At 43.7% G+C, this 23,468-nt stretch overlaps 1 protein-coding gene across 3 annotated transcripts in view; it reads left to right on the top strand.

Annotated features, from left to right (window-relative positions):
* TLN2 (talin 2) overlaps positions 1 to 23,468 on the top strand; it is a 463,814-nt gene that overhangs the window by 361,804 nt on the left and 78,542 nt on the right. For all 3 annotated transcript variants that reach the window (XM_055278272.2, XM_055278269.2, XM_063638847.1), the window contains 8 exons: positions 5,218 to 5,311; positions 7,256 to 7,345; positions 9,215 to 9,337; positions 10,683 to 10,826; positions 12,442 to 12,603; positions 18,885 to 19,025; positions 19,474 to 19,655; positions 21,078 to 21,210. In XM_055278272.2, coding sequence (XP_055134247.1) covers positions 5,218 to 5,311; positions 7,256 to 7,345; positions 9,215 to 9,337; positions 10,683 to 10,826; positions 12,442 to 12,603; positions 18,885 to 19,025; positions 19,474 to 19,655; positions 21,078 to 21,210 — 1,069 coding nt within the window. The remainder of the gene's footprint in view (positions 1 to 5,217; positions 5,312 to 7,255; positions 7,346 to 9,214; positions 9,338 to 10,682; positions 10,827 to 12,441; positions 12,604 to 18,884; positions 19,026 to 19,473; positions 19,656 to 21,077; positions 21,211 to 23,468) is intronic.

The following is a 23,468-nucleotide window of genomic DNA, read 5'->3' as shown; positions in this document are numbered from 1 at the left end:
GTCCTTCATAAAAGTGCACAGGAAGCTGGGCAGAAGGGATCTGATCATCATAGTCTCAGTCTTCAGTCCTCTGTCCTGTTGTTCTTGAGACTGTCAGGTCCTGCCTGTCCTTCCTGTGTGTATCCTCAAAGTCCCCAGAAATGCCACTGCGGGGACCCAGGCCTGGACCAACTCAGCCCTGTCCCACTCTTGTGTTAACAGTCTCGAATCCCTTATTATTTGTGGTCTCTGTGGTCCTTCTTGCTCTGGGAAGAAAAAGTTTGCTTCTGGAGAAAAAAGTAGAGGATGTCTTTTTCCTCTCTTCTTAATTCTGCCTCCGAGCCTGGGTACGTTTTGCAGACCCTACCTGGCCCCTTGGTTTTGGATGCCTAGGGGAGAGGAAAACATTTGCTATTTAGTGCCTGGCTTGTTCGTTTTCTTCCCGTCTAACTGTTTGGGTTCTGGCTGTTTTCTGACAAGTTGGATGGAGCTGGAGACACTTTGTCACCCATTCATCAGCCTTTTTCCCCAACCAGGGGCTGGTCAGGTGCTCCCTAAACTTAGTCAAGGAAATAGAAAACCTAGCTTGCAGCTGCCAAAAGGAAGGGGGTATCCTACCTCTGGGCACCTTCCCTGAATCACTGCTCACCACCACAGTCATCCTGGCCAGAAGGACTCCAGAACTGAGGAGGCTTTAAGCCCACAGCAGCCAGCATTAGACCCCCGGGCCAGGTTTCAGCTGCTTTTCAGTCCACAGAGGGTGCTTCATAGGAACTGACAGGTAGCACCTGCACCCCGGCTCCCCTTTGGTCTGAGGTTCTTGCTGGGCAAGGCTCTGCCTGTCCCCAAAGGCTGTGAAGACGGATGGTCTAGCAAGCAGCACAAACGAGAAGAGTGTGTTTGCTCCGTAAACAGAAAGGTGTACAAGAGACCTTTGCTCTCTGTGGGTCTTACCTAGAATGTTTCCTTCCCTCTATCCAGATCAGGATCTCACTCAGCCCCGACTTTTCCAATTGCTTCGGTCTACATCGAGCTCTCCCTTTCAGGCAGACTCTGTGCCCCATGGCTGAGGCTTTCGTTTTCTTCCGGCTCCCTGCGAGTCCCTACATATATCTGGTCCCTTGCTCAGTGATCCATTATGCCCTGCCAGGTGTACCGCCCTGGTACTGCTTTGTTTCATCCAACTTCTTTGTACCTTGTCTTCTCATTGTCTTGCCTTTTCGATTAGATTGCAAACAACTTGCCATGCTAGAGGGACATAAACGATTATTTTTGTTATTTTTAATTTTTTTTTTAAGAGAGGGAGTCTTGCTGTGTTGCTCAGCCTGGTCTCGAACTCCTGGCCACAACCTCTGGAGTAGCTGGGATTATAGGCACAAACCACCATGCCCAGCTAGATGATTATTATTATGTTTTTATTTATTTTTATTTTGAGATGGAATTTCGCTCTGTCGCCCAGGCTGGAGTGCAGAGGCGCGATCTCGGCTCACTGCAGCCTCCGCCTCCCAGGTTCAAGTGATTCTCCTGGCTCAGCCTCCCAAGTAGCTGAGATTACAGGCACATGCCACCATGCCCAGCTAATTTTTGTATTTTTAGTAGAGACGGGGTTTCACCATGTTGGCCAGGCTGGTCTCAAAACTCCTGACCTAGTGATCCACCCACCTCGGCCTCCCAAAGTGCTGGGATTCTAGGCGTGAGCCACCGCGCCCGGCCTAGATTATTTTTTAATCTCTGTCCCTTGACGTAACAGGACCCTGGGAATACAGAAAGGTCAATTTCGGTTTGCTCATTCCTCCTTTCCCAGGCACCTCCTCCCTGGAGGCAGGCAGAGATGTCTGCTGCTGCTTTTTACCCTCTAAGCTCCTGACTGGGTGACTTGTGCGAAATAGGTAATCAAAAGCACAAAGTGGTTGATTTTCTTCTCACACTCCACCCCAATTCTGTATCTACTTAAAACTTCCAGCCAGAGCTCTCACACTTCAATTGAATCTATTCAGCATCTCTGAACACTAAATAATGTTTTACCTTAACCGTTTTTGACCGTTGAAGTTGTAGATCCAATTTTTTTAGAAACTGAGAGTAGATAGATAAACCTAGATGAAAACACTATCTCTATAAGGTAGCATTATGGTTATTTAGCTTTTTTTATTTTTAAAAATGAACTTATGTAGCTTTGATCACTAAAAAAAAGATTGTAAAAAAAAAAAAAAGTAACTACTTCAGACCTATTTGGATTTACAAAGAACAGAGACCCTTCTAATTTTGGCCATATTTTTTAAGATAACGTAAATTGATTAATTTCTAATGGGTGGTAGATTTATTGAAACTTTTTCTTTCAAAACAACATTATAAAGTCCCTTCACATTTTAATATATGTCATTCTATCATTTTCTATGCATATATATGTTTATTTTTAGAGGGGTAGGCCCATTCTATTTATGCTATTTTGTAAATTTTATTTTCCTTAATCATGTAACACATATATTCATCTGTGACATTAGTAATATGCTACACACTGACTTTTAATGGGTCCCCAGAATTCTCTTGTGGGGTGTATATTTAATCCTCTGTTGTTGCGTATTTGAGTTGCTCCATATTCTTTGCTCTTATAAATAGCTGCTGGGGTTTAAAATATAAATGTTATTTTTCATCGTCAAATTTACATAACCATTTGCCTCTGGACCACTTAGCACTTATTTAGCTATGTAATCCCGACTGTAAAATGAGTTATGGGAATTCGTGATAGCTAAATAATGCTTCTTAGTTCTGGATCAGTATTACCCAAGCATCTCACTTAGACACGGGATGCTGTGCTGGCACTTTTGCCTATTACCCAATCACAAACCCTTAGTCTGTTGGTTTTTGTCCCAAGTTTTTATTTGAAAAAATTTTACATCTACAGAAAAGTTTAAGAGTTGAGGAAAACTGGCAGCTTTCCCACAGCTGTATATCCTCTGGATTCACCAATTATAAACACTTAGTTTTTAATGGAAGAAACTTTTATATAGCAACAAGGTTTTTTAAAAAACACATAAACAGGAAACACAGAGAGAATTAAGCTAAATAGAAAGTTTCTGTGATATGTGGAAATAGCACCAAACGATCATGCCATTATGATGTTGATATATGCCAGCCTATCTCAGAAGTGTGTCTCAAGGCCATCACCATGTAGAACAGGGTGCTGGACTCCCCAGGAGGTACTTTAAATGCGCGCATTGAGGACTACACCCTCCGCAATCCTTGGAACTAGGGATTGTCCAGCTGTCTCCTTGTTCTTGTTTTGCTTTGCACCATAGAGAGCGCAGTGCTTCCCAGTGACACCCTCATTAAATAGTGGTCACCAAATAAATGAATCACCAGAGTCAAGCTTACAAAAACTATTTTAGAATTTTTCCTATCACCCTAGCTCAATTTAAAATTGAAAGCAGTATCTCCTCATCAGATAATTAAGCCGATTGCTTTTGTACGTTGGCAACATCATTTTCTGTCTAATTTGATATTCTGTGGGAAGCTGCAAAGCCAATTTAACTAATAAAATGAGGCATCTTTTATATTAGTGTTGGTGATTAACAGCAATATGTGCCTATTTTATTTTTGTTTAACTTGGCAAAGCTGCCGTGGTTAGAAAGTTTGAGTAGAATTCTGGGCCCTGCCGGAAGTGTGGACCAGTTATGACACTGCAGAAAAGAATTATGGATTTGGTTTTGGAGTCAGATAGGCATGAGTTTAAGTCTTATTTCTGCTGCTTATTTGTAGCTCCTCTTTGGGAGTTATCTCAGATTTTTCATTTATAAAATGCATGGGTTTTCAATTTTAAGACTTAGTATAAAGCTAGTCGTTAAGACAGTGTGGTATTGACAAAATATTGACCATGTAAATCAGTGCAACACATATCCATGGTGAAAAGATTGTCTTTTCAACAAACGGGGCTGGAACTATGGGGCTTACATATGCAAAAAAATTTTTAAAACAACTGTGAGCTGTATCTTATACTATATAAAAAGTTAACTACGAATGGCCATGACTTTCAAAATTATCCATGTCATTACTTCAGACAAATTAAACAGGGGCTGCCCAGGAGGGACAGAGTCCTTGTCAATGACTTGTGCTCAATAGGTAATCAAAAGCACAAAGTGAGTAATTTTCTTCTCACACTCCACCCCAATTCTGTATCTACTTATGGGCTACCTCTTAGAAACAAGTAAAGTCATATAAGAGTCCCTAGTTTATTTCTGTTAATGTTAACAAAGAAAATAGCTATTTTAATGAATAATTTTGTGGTCACTTTGGGGAACCAGTCAATCATATAGAATTTAATGGAAGGAAGAAATTTTAAAATCATAGGCACAGTTCACTTTATGTCCATGTATTAAAAAATGTACATAATATTTTGTACATTTTTTATCTTGTTCCATGCGGTTGTCTTGTTCCATGGGGACCGCTGATGAAGGGTCTCAAATAATGCTAATATGGTCTATTTGCTTGTTGCGAATTCTTTCTTATGAATGTATTAGCTTTCTTAGGAGAACTACAGTGGACCCTTGACCAATGCAAAGGTTAGGGGCACCGACCCCTGCACAGTCAAAAATTCGTGTATAGCTTTTGCTTCCGTAAACTTTACCAATAGCCTACTGTTGACTGGAAGCCTTGCTGATACCATGAACAGTTAACACATAGTTTGTATGTTGTATGTTAATGTATTATGTACTGTATTCTTGTGATAAGTTGAGCTACTAACAAAATGATAAGAGAAAATGTACTTTTCACTAAGTGGAAGTGGATCATCATAAAGGTCTTCATCCTCATCCTTGTCACACTGAGTAGGCAGCGGAGGAGGAGGGGTTCATCTTGCTGTCTGAGAGGTGGCAGAGGTGGAAGAGGTGGAAGGGGAGAAAGGAGAGGTAGACACTGGTGTGACTTTTACTGAAAAAAAAAAAAAAAAAAAAAAAACCCACCTATAAGCAGATTTGCACAGTGCAAACCCATGTTGTTCAAAGGTCACCTGTATTAGACCCCTTCCAGATCTAGCAAATGAATAATCAGAGGCAAGGTAGGGTTTCTCATTCTGTCTTCCCTGGGTGTGGTTTATTTTTGGTTGTGTAGAGCCTCTGCAGAAGAGTTCTCCTGGGGACCCAAGCTGAAACAGTGAACTAATTGTATTTCTGGTGAGCCTGCAGAGCATTGTAAGGGAAATTACTGTTGATCTTTAAAAAAAAAAAAATTCTGTTTCTGTCACAGAGCTGTGACAGAGAGCATCAATCAACTCATCACTCTGTGTACCCAGCAAGCTCCGGGCCAGAAAGAGTGCGATAATGCCCTGCGGGAGCTCGAGGTAGGTCCCTGGGAAGGCTGCTGAGGACTTGAGAAAGGGAGTGTCTGTGCCTGTGTGTCTGTCTGTCTATGTCTGTGTCTGTTCTTTCCCTATAGGGCTAGTTTTCTCTTCTCTGTCCTTGCCTTTTATCTTTCCGCGGAGGCTGTTAAGGCCAAAGTTCCAATCCAAGTGGAAAGAAACTGAAGAGAAACTAGATTGAGTGGGATTATCATTCCTGCTTCTGTTTCCAGTAGGATGAGATATATTTTGTTAAAGGATTCTTTATTTCAAACAGGAAGAGGCCTGTGATGTTGGGTGTAGGCTGAAGATCAGCAATTTTTACCTAAAAAATATTGAAGAGATTATTCTGGAACAATGGGGAGAGAGCTAGAGGCTGAGATAGGTGTTCTTTTGAGTAAAAATGATTTTCCCATACACTATCTGTACCATGTAGGGAATATGTAAGAGGAATCCTAGGACTAACAGTACTTACACAGTCGGGGTGGCTGTGGGGCCCCTAAGGGCCCAGAACACAGTGTGGGTGCTTTTCATTTTATACTCGTACTCATTTATACTTGAAAAGTTATGTATCCCCATCGAATGTATGTGTGGGTAAAGATAAAATCAGTGTACTTAATTGTATGTCCTAACCAATGCCGGTTATATTGAGATGCCAGATGAGTATCTCAGTAGATGTGGGTTGGTTGTCCCAAGGGACCTTCCATTTTCTGGGTGATCAGCATGGGTCTGGCATGGTGGGAATACCCACTGCAGCTTCTGAAGCATTTGATTGAGGCCCTGGTACTGGCACTAGGCCATTGTGCACAGCTGGAAATGAGAAAGGGATTGTTACCACAGGACCGAAGCATTCTGAAAACAGTTGAGAATGTTTCTTACATTGGCTGAATTACTACCCTATTCTGCTATGTTCACATTTGCAAATATAAATATGTAGATTGTTGATCTAAATGAGCTCTGTTGGCCTAGGTGCCAATACTCCATCCCTTATTGATATCCTTGGTTGAAAAATATGACTAGTTTAGGATTGCTGTTAATAGAACAATTTTGAATATCCAAGGAGTGGGAGGAGGTTCTTGAATGAAATGAGCTCATTCCTTACACTGCCCTCTTTCCCTCCCATCTTTAACAGCTCAGCAGTTCCCCTTCCTTCTCTCTCAGCCCCCACCAGCCTTTGTAACTCAAATGACTCTCTTTTTGTTGGCTGTGTCCCAAAGATTGCTGGGTCCTAATGTACATTCTCACTCTCTGGTGAGGAGGTTAAACGGCTGCATCCCCAGGAAAAGTCCCTTACAAGTGGTGATCAAAGTTCATTACAATGCCATGACAGAGCTAGCCATGGTTTTCAGTGGCTTAGAGACACAGAGCCAGGCCCTATACCCATGTATTTCTTTGATGAGGACCTGAACAACAAGAAACGTTTTCTATACTGTTTAAATTAAAAACAAATGAACCATCGCAATGGACAGTTTGGGGGAAGTACCTTCTTTCATGCCTTCCCATTAAAATGTTCCAAAATTGGAAAAACTGAGGGTTCTTACTGGTCTTGAATAAGTGAATGAATGGCCTTTTGTAATTTAAACTCCTTAGAATTATCCTGCAGAGAAATTATGCTAATTGACCATGCACGTATTGCCTTGTATTAATGTTCTAATATGTTTTAAATGCCATCCTTCTGTGTTTACCTTGTTTCTTCTCCTTCAAAACTGAAAACAAGAGATTCTCATCTCTAGCAAAGCTAACCAGAGACCCCTATAATGAGCACTGTGTTGCTAACGGGAAATCTGAAGTCGTGATACCATGATCTAAATTCTCAAACATCTGAGTAAAAGTGATTATGACCAGAAACTTGTATATGGAGGGAAAGTTGATAGTTGGTAGTTGATGTTGAATTTCTTTTGCCCTATGACATTTGCTTGCTTTTTATGTTGTGTTCTTCTTCTATAGACTGTGAAGGGGATGTTGGACAATCCTAATGAACCTGTTAGTGACCTCTCTTACTTTGACTGCATTGAGAGTGTGATGGAAAACTCCAAGGTAAGACTGCCTATGCCATGAGTCAGAAGTTAGCATTGCTCGTCAATGTAGGGAGAAGTTTAGGCGTGCCTTCTGTGCATCTGCCTGTGGCTGGTCTGCAGCGCTAGCCGCATGTAGCATGAAGCCTATTTGTGGAGCCCTTTGCTCAGGAGCTTCTCAAACTTGAGGGTGCATCAGAATCATCTGGAGGGCTTCTTAAATACAGATTGCCTACCCACAAGTTTCTGTTTCAGTAGGTCTGAGATGAAGCTGAGATTCTACATTTCTGACTATCTCCCAGGTCCTGCCCCTGTGGTCCAGGAACCATACTTTGAGAACCATTTCCTCTCTTTTTTCACAAATGGGTCTTATTGTGAGTCAAATCGTGTATTTTCTACACCAGAACTGATTTGGAAAGTCCTTCAGTGACTTGACTTATGTGGGATCCTCTTATGTGTTCTTTTGCGGTCTATTCATGGCATGCATTCTCAAGGAGGGTGAAATTGTTTTGTTTTGTTAGGACGTTGTAGAGGTGTTGAAAACAATTTAAGATAATATAATGGCTTGTTACCCTGCTCCTATCTTAACCTTACTCAACAAAATCTTATTCTTTGGTATTTGATTAGAAAAAAAAAACTTAAAAGACTCCTTAGTGGAACAATTATAATAATAAAAAAAAACTGTTGAGAAACACTCCTCTGTAGTAATCATACCAATGTCTTTTGAGAATGCCTTCAAATCAGAAGGTGAAAATCAAATGCAAGGGAGAAGAATGGATGTCGAGCTGTTGCAATCTGGCTTTGTAGCTGAAACATGGTCACTTTTATTCTAGCGGGGAAACATCTGTACTGATAATGTCAAAAGGACTCTGATTTGAGCTAAAACTAGAATTTCCTCATCCAGTACCTTTTATGGAATTATGGATTGTCTAAGGGAAAGATGCATACACACTCAGATCCAAAGAAATGGTTCCTTCTTAAAGAGGAATGTGAGCTTCAGAGGGAGGGGGATATATTGTACAGAAAACTATCCTCTACCTTCTCTCTCTTTTTTTTTTTTTTGCAAGTCCTTATGTATATCCAAGCAATTTTAGGGAATTTATTCCCTTCCAAGGTGCCTTATTGACAAATGGTCTCTGCCTTGGGTTCTAGACCTGGCAATACCATAGTCTCTCCACAGGGTAAAACATCCTTCAGTTCCATCATTGTTGCCAAGGAAAATATGACCAGCCCTCCTGGGGCATAATGAGGGAACACCAGATTTGCATTGGGCACCCTGTACCTGCCCATGTGACCTTCACTGTGACCTTGTACAGGATGCGTGACCACTCTGGGTTGGATTCTGAACACTAAAATCTCTTTCAGCTGTTATTGTAAAGATCTCTGAAGAAAGAATACACCACACCACTGATTTTCATAATAAGGCAAAATTCTTACAGTATTTAGGAAACATACTTAACAAAGATCTCTGTTTAAATTTTACTGTCAGTAACTAGACAAATGATATCTGGAAGGGTGAGTATCATGCTTTCTGATTATGACCTCACCTACAGCTCGATGGATATGATTTTTATATTCTGGGAACTAGTTCTCAGTTTAGACCATTCACCCATGAGTTGCCTTTTATAGGCTCTGCTATATTGTCTGTGTATATTAACTGTAACTGCTTGGAATATAGATAACTTTCGGGTTATACTTTCATTGTACTTATCTCTTTGTGGAATGGAAATGATGTAATTCTCTTCCATCTCTTTTTAATCCAAATAAAGGAGAAAATCTCAAATGTTCCAAATTAAGTTGCCTTGAATGTTAAAGTTGGAGTGTAGCCTCCTTTACCCCTTGGTTTGAGGCAATGCTGGATAGAGAATGTTGCTGGCCATTTGTTTTGCAGGTTCTTGGTGAATCGATGGCAGGGATTTCACAGAATGCCAAGACCGGAGACCTCCCTGCCTTTGGGGAATGTGTGGGGATTGCATCCAAGGCTCTCTGTGGGCTGACAGAGGCCGCAGCCCAGGTAAGGGGCTGGTCCTGATGCAGCCATGTGCCCTGTGCCAGATCCCTGTGGGAGGTGTGGGGGAACTCCAGCTGCACCTCTTTCTCCAAGTACCACCACAGAAACCATGGGAAAGGCAATGGCTTCTGTGCTGGCCTGGGCGTTTACACAAAACATGAGCCAGTTACCCCCCCAGGAGCAGAGCAGCCATGGGCCAGGCTGGGGAGCATGGCGAGACTCAGTACAGACCCAGCATATAGGTTCAGAGGCCAACTTTTCAATCCTTTTGAAAGTTTTTATTATAGATGAGTTGTTTGGGGTAGAAAAATAAGCACTAAATAATTTAAATTTGCTAAGGCTTTAGAAATGCGAAACTGTTATGTCATGCTCTTTTTAGGATCAGAGAGAGAAAAAAATTAGATGCCATCATGCAGAGACATGGTATGGCACATTCCTTGCCCTTCTTTGACTATCCTATGTATTTTCAATGATGATTGACCTCCCATGACAGAAGCTTCAAGGATGTCAGCATCTACTTTAAAGCATTCATCATTTGACAGTTACCTTGAACTTTGAAGATTTTACTGAACCACAGAGAAGCATTACTAGTTTAGGGGATGAAATTATCTACCTTTATCCTTCCCCTCAGATCTCAGGAGAAATGAAGTAAGATCAAAATTCCTGTGCACTGATTCATTTTTTCTCTTTTATTTGGCTGACACATCTAAACAGAATTGCAAAGAGAAGCCCTTCCCTTGTGCCCTCTTGTCCTCTTGGGAACCAAATGCTGTCTTTTTTGTTGTTTTTTTTCTGGGCCATCTTACTCAATTACGAAGTTAAGATCCCTTCTGCTATTAAAAATACTGACCTAAGCGATAAGGACATGCTGCGGTAGGCTCCGAGATGAGGAACCCTAGGACGGGGCAGGCTCCACGGTTGGCTGACCCAGCAGCTCCATGCCATTAGTCTGCATGCACCCACTGTTTTCTGCCTCTCCTGTCTGCCAGCCAAAGAGTCAGCTTCATGCTGAGGCTGGGCAGCCTCGTGATCACAAGATGGCTGCCAGAGTAGTCAGGGCTGCGTCCATCCTTATCCATGCCCCCAAAGAAGAATTTCTTGAGGCTCTCTCCTAAGAATAAGGAGACTTTGTTCCATGAGCCTGTGATAAACTCCTTCTGGTGTGTCAAGCTGGCATAAACCTGTTCATTATTACACCCTTATTAGTGGCAGGATGAGATGACCTTGACCAGTTTGAACTAAGGAGTGTCTAAGTGTGACAGCTGCATGTATAGTGTGGACCATCGTCCCCAGCAGGCTCACCTAGGAGCATGGCGCCTGAGCTGTGGTTTTTCTCTTCCCTTTCTAGGCTGCATACTTGGTTGGCATCTCTGATCCAAACAGCCAGGCAGGCCACCAGGGCCTAGTGGACCCCATCCAGTTTGCCAGGGCTAACCAGGCCATCCAGATGGCATGCCAGAACTTGGTGGACCCTGGCAGCAGCCCATCACAGGTAACTATTGGGGAGGGTGTAAGATTTCAAGCCTGTAAGCAGCTCCTCTAGGTAGGTTGTGGGAGACTATGAGGAATTAGTAAAGAATCTTGTTCTTTCAGAGCTTGCAAAGGTAGCTAAATGCCAGCACTGTAGATAATGACTTAGGTGGGAGCAAATATTGCAAAATATGATGAATCTGGAAATTTGTAAGTGCCTTGAAATGGGGTGCCAGAAGGCAAAAAGAGTGAAGTAATCACAGTGAGATTCACAAGGAGTCTTCATTCATTTCAGGGGACATGCATTGAGGGCTTGTTCTGTGCTTAGCTGTAAGGGGTCAGTGGGCACAGGGCTCCATATTCTACCCCTTGGCTCTTAAGTGTGTTAGGCAAAGTTTGGAAAATGCAATGTCCAGGGCACGATGACAGTGCCAGGGATGTGCAAAGGAAGGTGTGATTAATTCTCCAAGGGGGCTGTCAGGGCTCACTTCACAGAAGTGACGGCACTGAACCGGGCCTCAGAGTTGGGTAGAATCTGCAGCACAGAAAGAAGCCAGAGTGACATTTGAGGACGAGCCAATACATGTGACATTCCATTAACACCTCTCATACCTGAGTGGCACGGGGTCCCAGTCACTTATTAAAACAGTGTGTACCACAGGGAAGAAAAAGTGGCTGGAATGGGGGTGGCGGAGGCAGTCTTGTTAGTGACATGTCTGCCATCAACCTGGGGCCCACATTCTTGAGGCAGGAGAAGGACCTGAACAAAGAAGGAAACACAAGGACCATGTGGACCTAAAGCAGCCCCGAGAGCTGGTGTATCTGGGAGTCCTTACCCATCCAGCAAGGCCAAAGGGGTGTTACCAGCCTCAGCAAAGCAGAACAGGTGGATTCAGAAAAGCAAATGAGTCGAGGCTGGCAGGGTGGAGCCTGTGGAACTTCCTGAGCCAGACCCCTCAGTAGGTGCCAGCAGCCCTCCATGGATGAGGAGGGAGCTGTTGCACCTTGATATGTATTTTTCTCATCTGGATCTGGGCTCTACAGTATGGTGGCCACTGGCTACATGTGGCTGTTAAGCACTTGAAATGGAACTAGTCTAAATTGTGATGGGTTGTAAATATGCAGTGCACACTGAATTTCAAAGACTTGGTATGAGAAAAAGATTGTAAAATCTCTATTTTTAAATTGATTATATGATGAAATATTTCGGATATACCAAGTTAAATAGAAGAAATTATTTCATTAATTTTTCTTGTTTCTCTACTTATTTTAAAGTGACTACTAGAAAACTTAAAATTGTGTATGTGTAGACCTTGGTCTAGATTCTGTACCCTGGACCTCCTATCTGGGGTTCCAAAGGCTAACTGATTACATCTCCTTTAAGACTACCTGGGGGTCAGCCTATCCCACCACTATGTCAGCACCTCCTTTTTACTTGTTCTTTCTTTATTATCTGTGCTTAAGATTTATTGCCCTCCTCTTTCTTGGAATGACTTTGAGGGTGGCAGAACTAGACATGCGTGTAATCACACAGGCTCTGAACATGTGAATTGAACAGGAACCCAGGGCTGAGGACCAGGGTGGACCCCTCTGCACTGTAGCATGGGGTACCCCTAACCTTGCTCCATGCTTTGTAGGTCCTGTCAGCCGCCACAATTGTTGCCAAGCACACGTCAGCCTTGTGCAATGCCTGCCGCATTGCCTCATCCAAGACGGCCAACCCAGTAGCCAAGAGGCACTTTGTCCAGTCAGCCAAGGAAGTCGCCAACAGCACTGCCAACCTGGTGAAGACCATCAAGGTAGGTTGCTGGACTACAGGCCTTATTCAACTCTGTAACTCCTGTTCTGGAGGGGGAAGGGGAACAAGATTTAAGCTCCACTCCTCTCCTTGTCTAGTGAAGCTTAACTTCTAATTCAGTCTTATGGTTTATGTCACTGAATAGGCATCCCTTACTAATGGAGATACTCTTCATGAAAAACCAGCAGCCTTGGGCTCTACTAACCTTTTAGATGGTGGGGAAGGAGGCCTCCCCAAATTCTGTACATGAGAAGCTTAGGGACAGAACTCTGGTGGGAAAGGGTTGGTTATAGGGCCTTTCTTAGCACTATGCTTGCGTAGCAAATACCCTAATTTTACTTAAACGATATGTCTACTTGCGGCGTTTTTGGGTGGGCTAGTAGAGGGCTCTCCCATCATTGCTGAATATATCTGGACCAAGAGAGTAGGTGGAAGGAGAAGGGAATGGGAAATTGTGGAAAAATCACTTAAAACATTTTCATCATTCCTGTGATATTAATTCTGTTTATAGCTGTTTGAATGTTTTAAGTGGAGCATCAACTTTTAAAAATAGAGCATCTGGCGTTCATTAAAAATTCATCTTTGCATTAAGGTATATGGGCATGTGGTGGATGGGCAGGTTCACTTGCAAGAAGCAAGTGGGAATCACTAGGCCGTAGTACTTGTAGGTGGGTGATGAAGCCAGAAACACAGTCTGCCCTCAGCTAGGACCAAGCAGGCAGCAGGCAGCTGACCTGTGAGAAAACAGCCACAGCCTGGACAACAGACCACAGGCAGAAGGCCCAGCACCATCGCCCCAGCTCCTTCCACAGCCCCAGCCTTCAAAGGAGCATTGTCATGGGAGGCAAGATACCAGTTCTGTGTTAAACCCTGGACACCAATGAAGGGAAAGGCATTGAAGGAGTTAACACTTTTTACTTAAGGGTTTTGTATTCATTCAGATAGGAGGGTTGGCTTTGCTGCTGGGACAGTCCTAGAGTAAGAGAAGTTTTCCCAGTTCTCTCCAGAGGATAGGACGCTGCATACCTCATTTTATTTTGACTACAAAAAGCCAGTGCAGTTGCATGCAGAAATCAGTCAACAGGATGACCAAGCAGAGGCAAAAGGAGAGAACACCCAGCCCAGCGCCAGTTGGAAGCTGGCGGTCAGCACATGGGACTCGCACCCCAGTCAGCAGCTTCTTAGCTATTTAAACAAAGAGTCTTTTTTTTATAAATGAACAAACAAAAACCCCTCCCTGTTTGAAGGCAAGAGTAAGCTCAGTTGAAATTGAATAAAGCCAGTGTCCAGGTTCCCCGTGATCCTGGTGGCAGGTTACCTGAATTACCATCATAGTTCACAGTAATTAGGAAGTAATAAAGCTTACATTTAAAAATGTTTATTTTGTGCTTTGGGTATGTTACTCATTCACTCCATACAACCACCGTGTGCTTATCCCCATTTTACAGATGGGAACCTGAGGCACAAAGAGGTTAAGTAACTTTACCAAGGTGAGCCTTGGTAAAGGAAGTGGTGGGGCAGAATTCAAACCCAGGCACCAGAGCCCCTGCTTTCAGCCCTGGCATGCTGTTCATCTCTTTGGGATGGAGAGATGAAGTCACCTCTGCAGCCTGGGAAGAAAGACCTTGCTGTGTTTGCAGGGCTTGTGTGTGAGTTTGGGGAGGTGAGGGTGGAAAGAGCAATAGAGTTGACAGCAGTGGCATCTTTGGTTGCTGTGTAATGAGCTTATCTCAGTTAAAATCAATCATTTTCTGGTCATTAAAAAACATTATATTTAGATGGACCAACGGAATAAAAAAAGGAAAGACACTATTCTGTAGAAATTTCTGGAGCCCTTTCTTGTCTGCCTCCTCTTCAGTTTTAAATCCTGACCTATCTCTATATAAAGCATCTCTGTTAAGATCTCATGTTCTTTTCAGATTCTCCTCACAGTGTCAAATCCTCTTTGCAATTCCCTGCAGCAAATGAGCTCTTGTGATGGCCTAAAAGATAGGCCTGTGCAGAACATCAGAGGAGGAATGTCGGGGGGTTGTAACGTGGAAAAGATAAAGGCCTCTGTCTCCTGGCACACCCTGGGAACGAGGAGCAATGCAAGAGGAACAGAAATGAACATGTTGCCCCTCAGTGTGTGGAAATGGGCCTGGTTTTTCAATTCCCATCGTGTGGCAGGGTTTGCTGGGGGCCATGAGCTTTGCTTTTAATTTACTAACAGGAAAGTGGTAAAGGTCATTTCACTGTAGCACATGGTACTATATACTGAATAGATTTCCTGTTTGAAGGAATGGTTATGTATTCTGTCAAACAGAAAAACAAATGAATATTTAATTCCCTCCGTGCTTAAGACAGCTGCCCTCATAGCTGCGTATTGCTCTTAAGTTTTATGCTGCTTAGTGCTGTTTTTTTCTTTTAACCATGAGAATGTGCCCAAGCCTAAATCCCAGCTGCCACACCCTTATAGTCATGAAGAAGGGAGCGGTGCCACCAAGAGAAGCACGAGGGAGCAGGAGCACACAGTGGCTCATCAGCATCAGTCACTACTGATGGCACTCTTTAAAATCCTAGAGCAGGGCTCCATGGGAATCCATTTCTGTGTTTCTGCCTCCTGCCAGGGATGGCTGTAAATGCTGGACATGGTAGAAGGATGCACACCCCTAACCACAGGGGCTGTCTCTCCGAGTCACCACGTACACTGTTGCCTGCCTTTCTCTCTTCATTCAGCTCATTACCTAGTCTTGAATCAGATGTGTGGAATGGAATGTTATTTTAAATGTGCAGTCACTCACATTTGGGTGCCAAGTAGAAATTATGCAACAGCAGCGTTTGTTTTTCTGAGAAGTTGAAGTTTGGCCTTGCCCCTCACAGCAGAGTTAAAGCTCGGGGTTTTTGCAATTAAGCACTTTCAGTGTGTACCACAGACACCCGATCCAGCTCTCTTTAATCGAATTTGACTTGGCCGTGAGTATGCTTTCTTGGTCATCCCTGTGTTTGGATTGGGAAAGTGGTTTCTTTAGAAGGAAAAGGAAAAAGGCTCTTGGGCTTTTTACTCCTTGTTCTGTTGCCTTTGTCTAAGGTCAGCAGGAGAGAAGGGAGCCAGGAGGCTCAGTTCATTGCTTGAGGCATGCCAGTGAGTAGGAAGGTGACCTTGTCAAGTCATGTCACTTTCCAGGTGCTGGTTTTATTGTCTGGAGAATTGGGAGTTTAAGCTTAAATTGTCTTTAGGGTCCCCTCTAACGCCCAAAGTCCATGAATCTTTGATTTTGTGCATACACAGAAATTGTTTCTCCCAGATATCCATGGTATTTTGCTAAGGGGGAACACTTGGAGCAGGCTCCGGGTTTGGGAGTGTTCTTGTCCTGGTGGGGCCTGGATATATGGCGAAGTAAATTTACCCTTTCTTCATTATGGCTGGTATGCCGGACGTTCTGTGACATGGAAACTCTCATCCTTGCTTGAAATTTCACCACTGGGCAGCTTTGAGTATTCAGTTTACTTGAGTGGCTCTGCTGTGCCCAATGGAAGCAGATTTCAGAAGTGAAATAATACCTGCACAAACTATCCTTTCTGACGCCGGATGCCTTTTTTGGATGAAATAACTTGTCCTTTTTGAGAATGGAAAATGATTGACGTAGCTTGCTATTCTAGTTCATGTTATTCAAGGCTCTGACCTGCAAATAGCAATGGGCTATATGTTAATATGATTTTAGGGCCTATGCTTAAAAGCCCCAAACAAACAAACCCTGTCTTTATTCTAGTAGTGCTGTCTGTGACACCTACGCAATTAGAAAACCATTCCTTGAGATTTCCCTTGAGTTGTCATCTTTTTAGTTTGAAGAAGTTCAGCTTAGGCTTGGTGGCCTGATTGGCTGCCCTTCTTCCCAATAGACTGAGAGGTTTGTGGGAGCAGAAAGGGGACGAGAAAAGCGTAGAGAGGTAAGAAGCAGGAAGCGGGAGCAGCACCAAGGGAAGGCTGAGCATCTCCTGTTAAGCTGGAAGTCGTGTGATCCCAGCTGAAGGGGTATGATTGGAGAAAGCCATGTAGCCACTGGTGGGGCTGGGACTTGAGTTTCTCCCACTCCAAAGTCCACTCTTGCAATCAGCTTGCTTCACTCTTTTGCCTGTGTTTGGGCCCACCTGTGTCAGGCTCCTGCTGAGTGGCACCCACCCTGCCTCACACTGGTGTTCTCAAATTGCTCTGAAGTCTGGTAAATCCCAACCTCCGGGGATCTACCAAACTTCAGAGCGATATTAACAGTGCAACAAGATCAGAGTACCAAGGTGGTTCACTTCTACGTGGCCAGTGCTGGCAACATAAATCAACATTTACCAAGTATGTAAGTGGTAGTAGGAAATGAGGCTTTATATGTGAGCGGGAAGTAGCCGGCGTGCATGGGTTTCCATTGGGCCTGGAAAAGTGGCAGAACTGGAGAGGTGAGGGTAGGGTCAGGGCCTGTCTGGTGGGGGAAGGGCATGAGCCAAGGCGAGCCAGGCACTATATTAGCAAAAAACAGTAAATCAGCCAGGCTTGCAGGAATTCCTCTGAAAATATTAGCATTGTGGGTATGTAATCATTGTCCCAAGCTGCCAAGGCTTGATTGGAATGTAGTTGTTATTCAGAAATCGCCTTCAAACCAACGGTGCCTGCCTCCTCTTGCTTTATTGAAAAACAGAAATGCTCCCATCTCAGATCTGCTTTGCTTGGTAATGCCAGTGCCCTGGTTTTTTTTTATCCCAATTGTCTAAATTGGCTTTATATCTTGCTCATAAGGGATAAGTTAAAAGTTTAAGAGGTCGTTTAACAAGGAAATTTGCATTCTTCTGCAAACATAACTGCCTTCTCAAGTGTAGCCTTTCGCTGGGAGGGAGGGTTTCTGTCATTGGGTCACAGGCTGTAGGTTCTAACAGTCTTGATCCTGAGGAGGTAGAGTCCAGGGCTAGGAACCTCATTGAAGTGTTGACCCTTTGTGAGCAGTCTGGCATGGATCACAGGCCACATTCCTGGATTCTCATCCATCCAGGCCGTAAATCAGCAATAGGCCTGATCACTCAATGCCATTGTGTTACTTGCTGTTAGTTTTTTTTTTTTTTTAATTATGAAGCATAAGATACATATAGAGAAAACACGTTATGTTTAGAGTTCAGTGAATTTTCTCAAGTGGAACACACCTTGGTGATTCTAGCCAGATTAAGAAACAGAATGTTATTGACACCTAGAAGCTTTCCTTGTGCTCTCTCCGGTCTTACCTGCTGTTCTGACACCCTAGATTAGGAGGGCCACCTGTGTTTGCACTTGGTACTAATGGAATTGTACAGGAGGTACCCATTTGTGGGTGGCCTGTTTTGTTAAATATTATGTTTGTGAGATTTGTTTGTATGGCTGGGGGTAGTTCTCGTCTATTCCGTCCCGTTAGATTCCATTGTGTTCATTCCAGAATGATGACAGTTATGCCCACCTTGCCTCCATCAGTCATTAGGGAATATCCAGGTAAAACTTAGAAAAAGTTAAAAGTACTGCTTTAAAATACAACAAAGTATGTTTATTGTTTGGAAGAGAATAGATTTAATCTCAGTAAAATGAAGGCGAAGATCCCAAGGATTATAGTCTCAAAAGTGAGGAGGAAAGTAGTCCCGCTGCATGGTCTGGTCAGGGGGTCACAGGGCGGTGAAGAGCAGGGTGCTGTTTAAATCTGTGTCTCTGCAAAGCAGTAAGGAAGATATTACGTTGACCGTCCCAAGCAACACGGAATCATACACAGTGATTTGAATCATACACTTTAAACATTACAAGAACACTGAGGAATCATCCACTTAAATCCTATCCCAAGTGAGAAACCCTTTCAGTGACATCTGTGTTGTATGCTCAGTCAGTGTTAGCTTGACACGTGCAATTCAATTTCATGAACATTTACTATGCTTCTGCTATGCATTAGACACTGCAGAAACAAGGAACAAGCACAAGTAAATGGGGGAAAGATTGGGGCAGAAAAAAAAAAATAAATAAATAAATAAATCTGTGTCTCTGCTTCCTGTGAGTGGAAAGTTGACTGTGGAGTCAGTTGTCCTGTGAGCTACACATTTGTCTTTAATTCTTCACAACTGCTAACTGGGCCCCTCTGCTTGATGGCAGGAGTCTCTTTAATCAGTTCTTATTTATTGTTTATGAAGTCACCAAACATTTTCAGTGTTCCCATTGAACCACCTTCTTTCACTAAGAGGTGATTACTGTGGTTCAGGAATAATTTCTGCCTCTCAATTGAGCAAAATCTCCCTGTTTTCTCCCATCAGGCCCTGGATGGGGATTTCTCTGAAGACAACCGCAATAAGTGTCGCATCGCCACCGCACCCTTGATTGAAGCTGTGGAGAACCTGACAGCGTTCGCCTCAAACCCTGAGTTTGTCAGCATTCCCGCCCAGATCAGCTCCGAGGTAGGGAGTTTTTACAGGAAGTTAATACTAAGGTCTTTGGCTAACTTTGTGTGGCACCAAATGAGTTAATAGTTAGAACTCCAAAAGCTCTCTCTGTCAATGTGTGGGCTACTGTTACTCTTGTCAGTGATGGCATGTGCACAGTTAGTGAAACACAGTGACTACACCTCTCAAGAAATAACGTATATGTAGAGAACAATCTTACTGCCTGGGTTTGGGGCGATTCTTGGGATGTGCCACACTCAAAAAATGCTATTTAAGGGGCAAACATGGGCTTAAGTCCCCACCATGCAGACCCCCGGTAATCCAGTCTTCATGGTTCCCTGCCCTCTTTGTCTCCTTCAAAGGGCAGAGGTGGCGATTTAGCAAAGAACAGGACCTTTCAGGGCCCACGTCATTCACTCATGTCTTCGACCCTGACTTTGATTTCTCTGCTGTTTGGTCTCAGGGTTCCCAGGCACAGGAACCAATCCTGGTCTCAGCCAAGACCATGCTGGAGAGTTCATCGTACCTCATTCGCACTGCACGCTCTCTGGCCATCAACCCTAAAGACCCACCCACCTGGTCTGTACTGGCTGGACATTCCCATACAGTGTCCGACTCCATCAAGAGTCTCATCACTTCTATCAGGTCAGTTTCCCGTCCGGAGGTTGCTGCCAGCCTGCATCTGAGCGGGGCAGGAGGAGGATAAGCCCACCAGGCTTTTTACTTAATAGTGATATTCTTGGCCGGGCGCGGTGGCTCACGCCTGTAATCCCAGCACTTTGGGAGGCCGAGGCGGGCGGATCACGAGGTCAGGAGATCGAGACCATCCTGGCTAACACGGTGAAACCCCATCTCTACTAAAAATACAAAAAATTAGCCGAGCGTGATGGCAGGCACCTGTAGTCCCAGTCACGCGGGAGGCTGAGGCAGGAGAATGGCGTGAATCCCGGGGAGCGGAGCCTGCAGTGAGCCAAGATCACACCACTGCACTCCAGCCTGGGTGAAAGAGGGAGACTCCTTCTCAAAAAAAAAAAAAATAAAAAGTGATATTCTTGATCATTATCATCTTTTTCTTTTCTCTTTGGGGCCAGAAGCACTGGCCACAATAGTGATTGCTAACTTAAGTACTTACCATATACCAAATACTACTCCAAGTGTTTTATCTGTGTTACTTTATTTGAACATCACAACAGTCTTATAAGGTACCACTGTCATTATTTCCATTGTACTGATGAAAAAATTTAGGCAGAAAAATTTGGGTAATATCCCCGAGGTCACCTTAAGGCCCAATGGCTGTCTAATCACTGTACCACATTGTCCGTATCTAGGAGTCTAGGCATTGAGCACCATTGTTTATTGAGCAGGATTTGGGGTTGCAGTTAGTTTGCTAATAAGACAAAGAATATTCTAGGGCCTGCAGTAACTCTGAGCATCTCTGACCTTGTTGATAGTGGGAGCCTAAAAAGACATCCCCAAGTAGACATAACATTTCTGAAGTTAACCAGTTAATACCTCGCAGCATGAAATTCATCTTCCCTTAATTATATTTTGCTTCCTAGTTGCTTTTGAAGCTCAAAACCACAGTTAACTTTATTTCTTAATGCCTTGCAAAGAAAACTTCACTACATGTTTTAATTCCTACTATAGCCCAGGACTTTGTGACTAGTATGCAATGTAGAAAGCATAATACGTTTGCACTGGAAATAGTGCTGACCTTTTTTTTTTTTTTTTTTTTTTTTTTTTTGAGTAACAGTCCTGTGCTTAAGCCAGTGAATAGAGAATCCAAGTCCAAATTGCTTCCTTTGCAGTTGCCTGGTATCAGCCTAAGGTAGAGGGCAGGACCATATTCTTTCCACCAGAAATAAGTAGAGTTATCTGAAGTGTTAAATTAAGGAATGCGTGGGCTGTGCAGTGAGACGTTGCCAATCAAGGGTCAGGGATTCCTCCTGAAAGGAGGTGACTGAGTCAGGGAGGAAGTGGACAGGGATCCTGGCCCACCAGTGCTGGAGCAGGCTGTGGGACTTGAGCCCCATGGAGCCGGTGTCCAACTTGCACTGTTCCTTCCAGGGACAAGGCCCCTGGACAGAGGGAGTGTGATTACTCCATCGATGGCATCAACCGGTGCATCCGGGACATCGAGCAGGCCTCGCTGGCTGCTGTCAGCCAGAGCCTGGCCACGAGGGACGACATCTCTGTAGAGGTAAGCTGGGAATCTGGGGGCCTGCTTAGCACCCTCTAGGTATGTTGAAAAATCTTAGCATCAGACTTGGAGGGGTAGAGGTTGTGCGGCCAAAATGTTTCTGTTGCTGGAGTTTCACCATTAGACAGCCGTTCTCTGTGGAGCCAATCTGGGAACTTTTTGGAGAGGGTAGGGCAGATGCCAAGTAGAGAAGGGTGGCTTGAGGGAAGGAATTATAGGTACTGGGGTGGAAAGTTCAAAAGTAGCTGAAATTTGGAGGGCAATATCAATATCAAGGTAATTTAGGGGTACGGTGGGTACCGTGTTGTTTTAACACATCAGTAGAGTGGACCTAGGTATGTAAATTTTGAATAATTCTCTGTTGTCATATTTCATCAGTGTGCTTTTTAGTTAGTTGGCAAATTCAGCATTAAACAAAAGCATTTGGTCTGTTCAGAGATCAAGGATTCTGCCCTAAGTTATTCAATATCTAGCATTTGAGGACTTTGGCATCCTTTTATTAATTTAAAGCCACTTTGCCCTTTCTTGCTTGTTTTTCCAAAGTTTAAAATGGAATTTTCCTGCTTTTTCCCTTTGGGTTTTTTTCTATTACCTGTCCAAAGGTTCCTGATTTTTACTTCTACCTCTACCAAAAGCACAGTGCTTGACTTGCAGAAGGTGCTTAATAAACATGGATGGTCTGTTTATTGATGTTTATCTTCCTGCCACTGGATTCATTAACAATCAGCTTTTGGCCTAGAGTTAGTATTGCTCATTTTTATTAATAGAGCTGTCTATTTCACTCCACCTTCACCCTCCTATTTCCATAAAAAGAAGGATTAAGTTTTCTCAAACTGTGTGGGATGCCAGAATTATTCTTTTGAATCTGTTATTAAAGTCCGTATGTATATGCACGCAGATAAGTGTACCACTTGATAAATTACCACCAACTGAACAGGCCTTTCAACCAGCACCCAGATCAAGAAGCAAAGTTGAGGCCAGGCACTGTGGCTCACACCTGTAACCCTAGCACTTTGGGAGGCTGAGGCGGATGGATCACTTGAGGTCAGGAGTTCCAGACCAGCGTGGCCAACGTGGTGAAACTCCGTCTCTACCAAAAATACAAAAATTAGCCAAGCGCAGTGGCAGTGGCCTGTAATCCCAGCTACTCGGGAGGCTGAGGTGGGAGAATTGCTTGAATCTGGGAGGCGGAGGGTGCAGTGAGTGAGCCGAGATCACACTGCCGCCCTTAAGCCTGGGCAACAGAGCGAGACTCCATCTTAAAGGAAAAAAAAAAAAAGATAGCAAAGATGACCAGCACCCCAGAAGCCTCCCTCATCCCCCCATCCTTTCACCATATCCTCCCTCACCCAGTACATCTTCTGTTTTAACTCCCTCACTAGGAAGAGAACCCTTCCCCTTTAACTGCATGTGCTCCCTAATCATATACCCTATTTAATTTAGCAAACCATCTGTAATGAGACAGCACTGTTGGAATATTCTTGCGTTCTTGACTATAATCACATTATGAATGTGAAGATAATAAGTAATTAGCTAAATAAAACCCTTGGCCGTCTTGGAAGTTTCTCTCTGCCCGCTCCCATCTGTCTCTATTTCTCTTTTTCCTTTTCTTTTTCTTTTTCCAGGGTTTTGTTTTCAAGTTTGCATGTTAGTCTGCCCCTCTTGGACACTCTGCCCGCATCCCCCCTGGCCCACAGGCAGCATTGTTCTGTGGGAAAATAGTGAAGGCTAGAGTCTCATTTCTGATGAGCAGGACATCACCACTTTGGCGGAGTTCACTCAATTCCATGCTGGTGTGTGCAGACGTGAAACACCCAATGCTCTGATGCCTTAATTCTGCATCTATCAGTGAAGCTCCTATGAATAGTCCTACAGAGGGATCTGATCTTTCCTGCCACTGGCTAAGAATCTCCATCTTTGAATCCCCCATCCCCCACACTCTCAGAATCATCTAGATATCTTGCGCTGTCTCTTTACAGCATGATTCAATTCTTTAGGGGTGGAGAGATTAAACCATCTCTGAAACGTGAGAAGAAAGGCCTTGAGGGCACCGTGTTTAATATTTGCACGCACACCACCAAACACAGTGGACTGAGATCTAAGCTGAGCATTTTCACAGTGCACTGTTTGGGAAGTAGTCCTGCTTTCAAGGAGCTAATCTCATTTTTATGTCACTCTCCTTCCTTGAGGGTTATTAGTTCTGAGAATACAGTGACCTGGAATGTTCCCTCAGACCCCTCCATTATCTGCCTGCATTT

This window comes from Symphalangus syndactylus, chromosome 5 (genome assembly GCF_028878055.3).
Source record: "Symphalangus syndactylus isolate Jambi chromosome 5, NHGRI_mSymSyn1-v2.1_pri, whole genome shotgun sequence".
NCBI classification, from domain to species: Eukaryota; Metazoa; Chordata; class Mammalia; order Primates; family Hylobatidae; genus Symphalangus; species Symphalangus syndactylus.
Note: the sequence above shows the minus strand (reverse complement) of the source record. Positions and strands in the feature narration are given on the sequence as shown.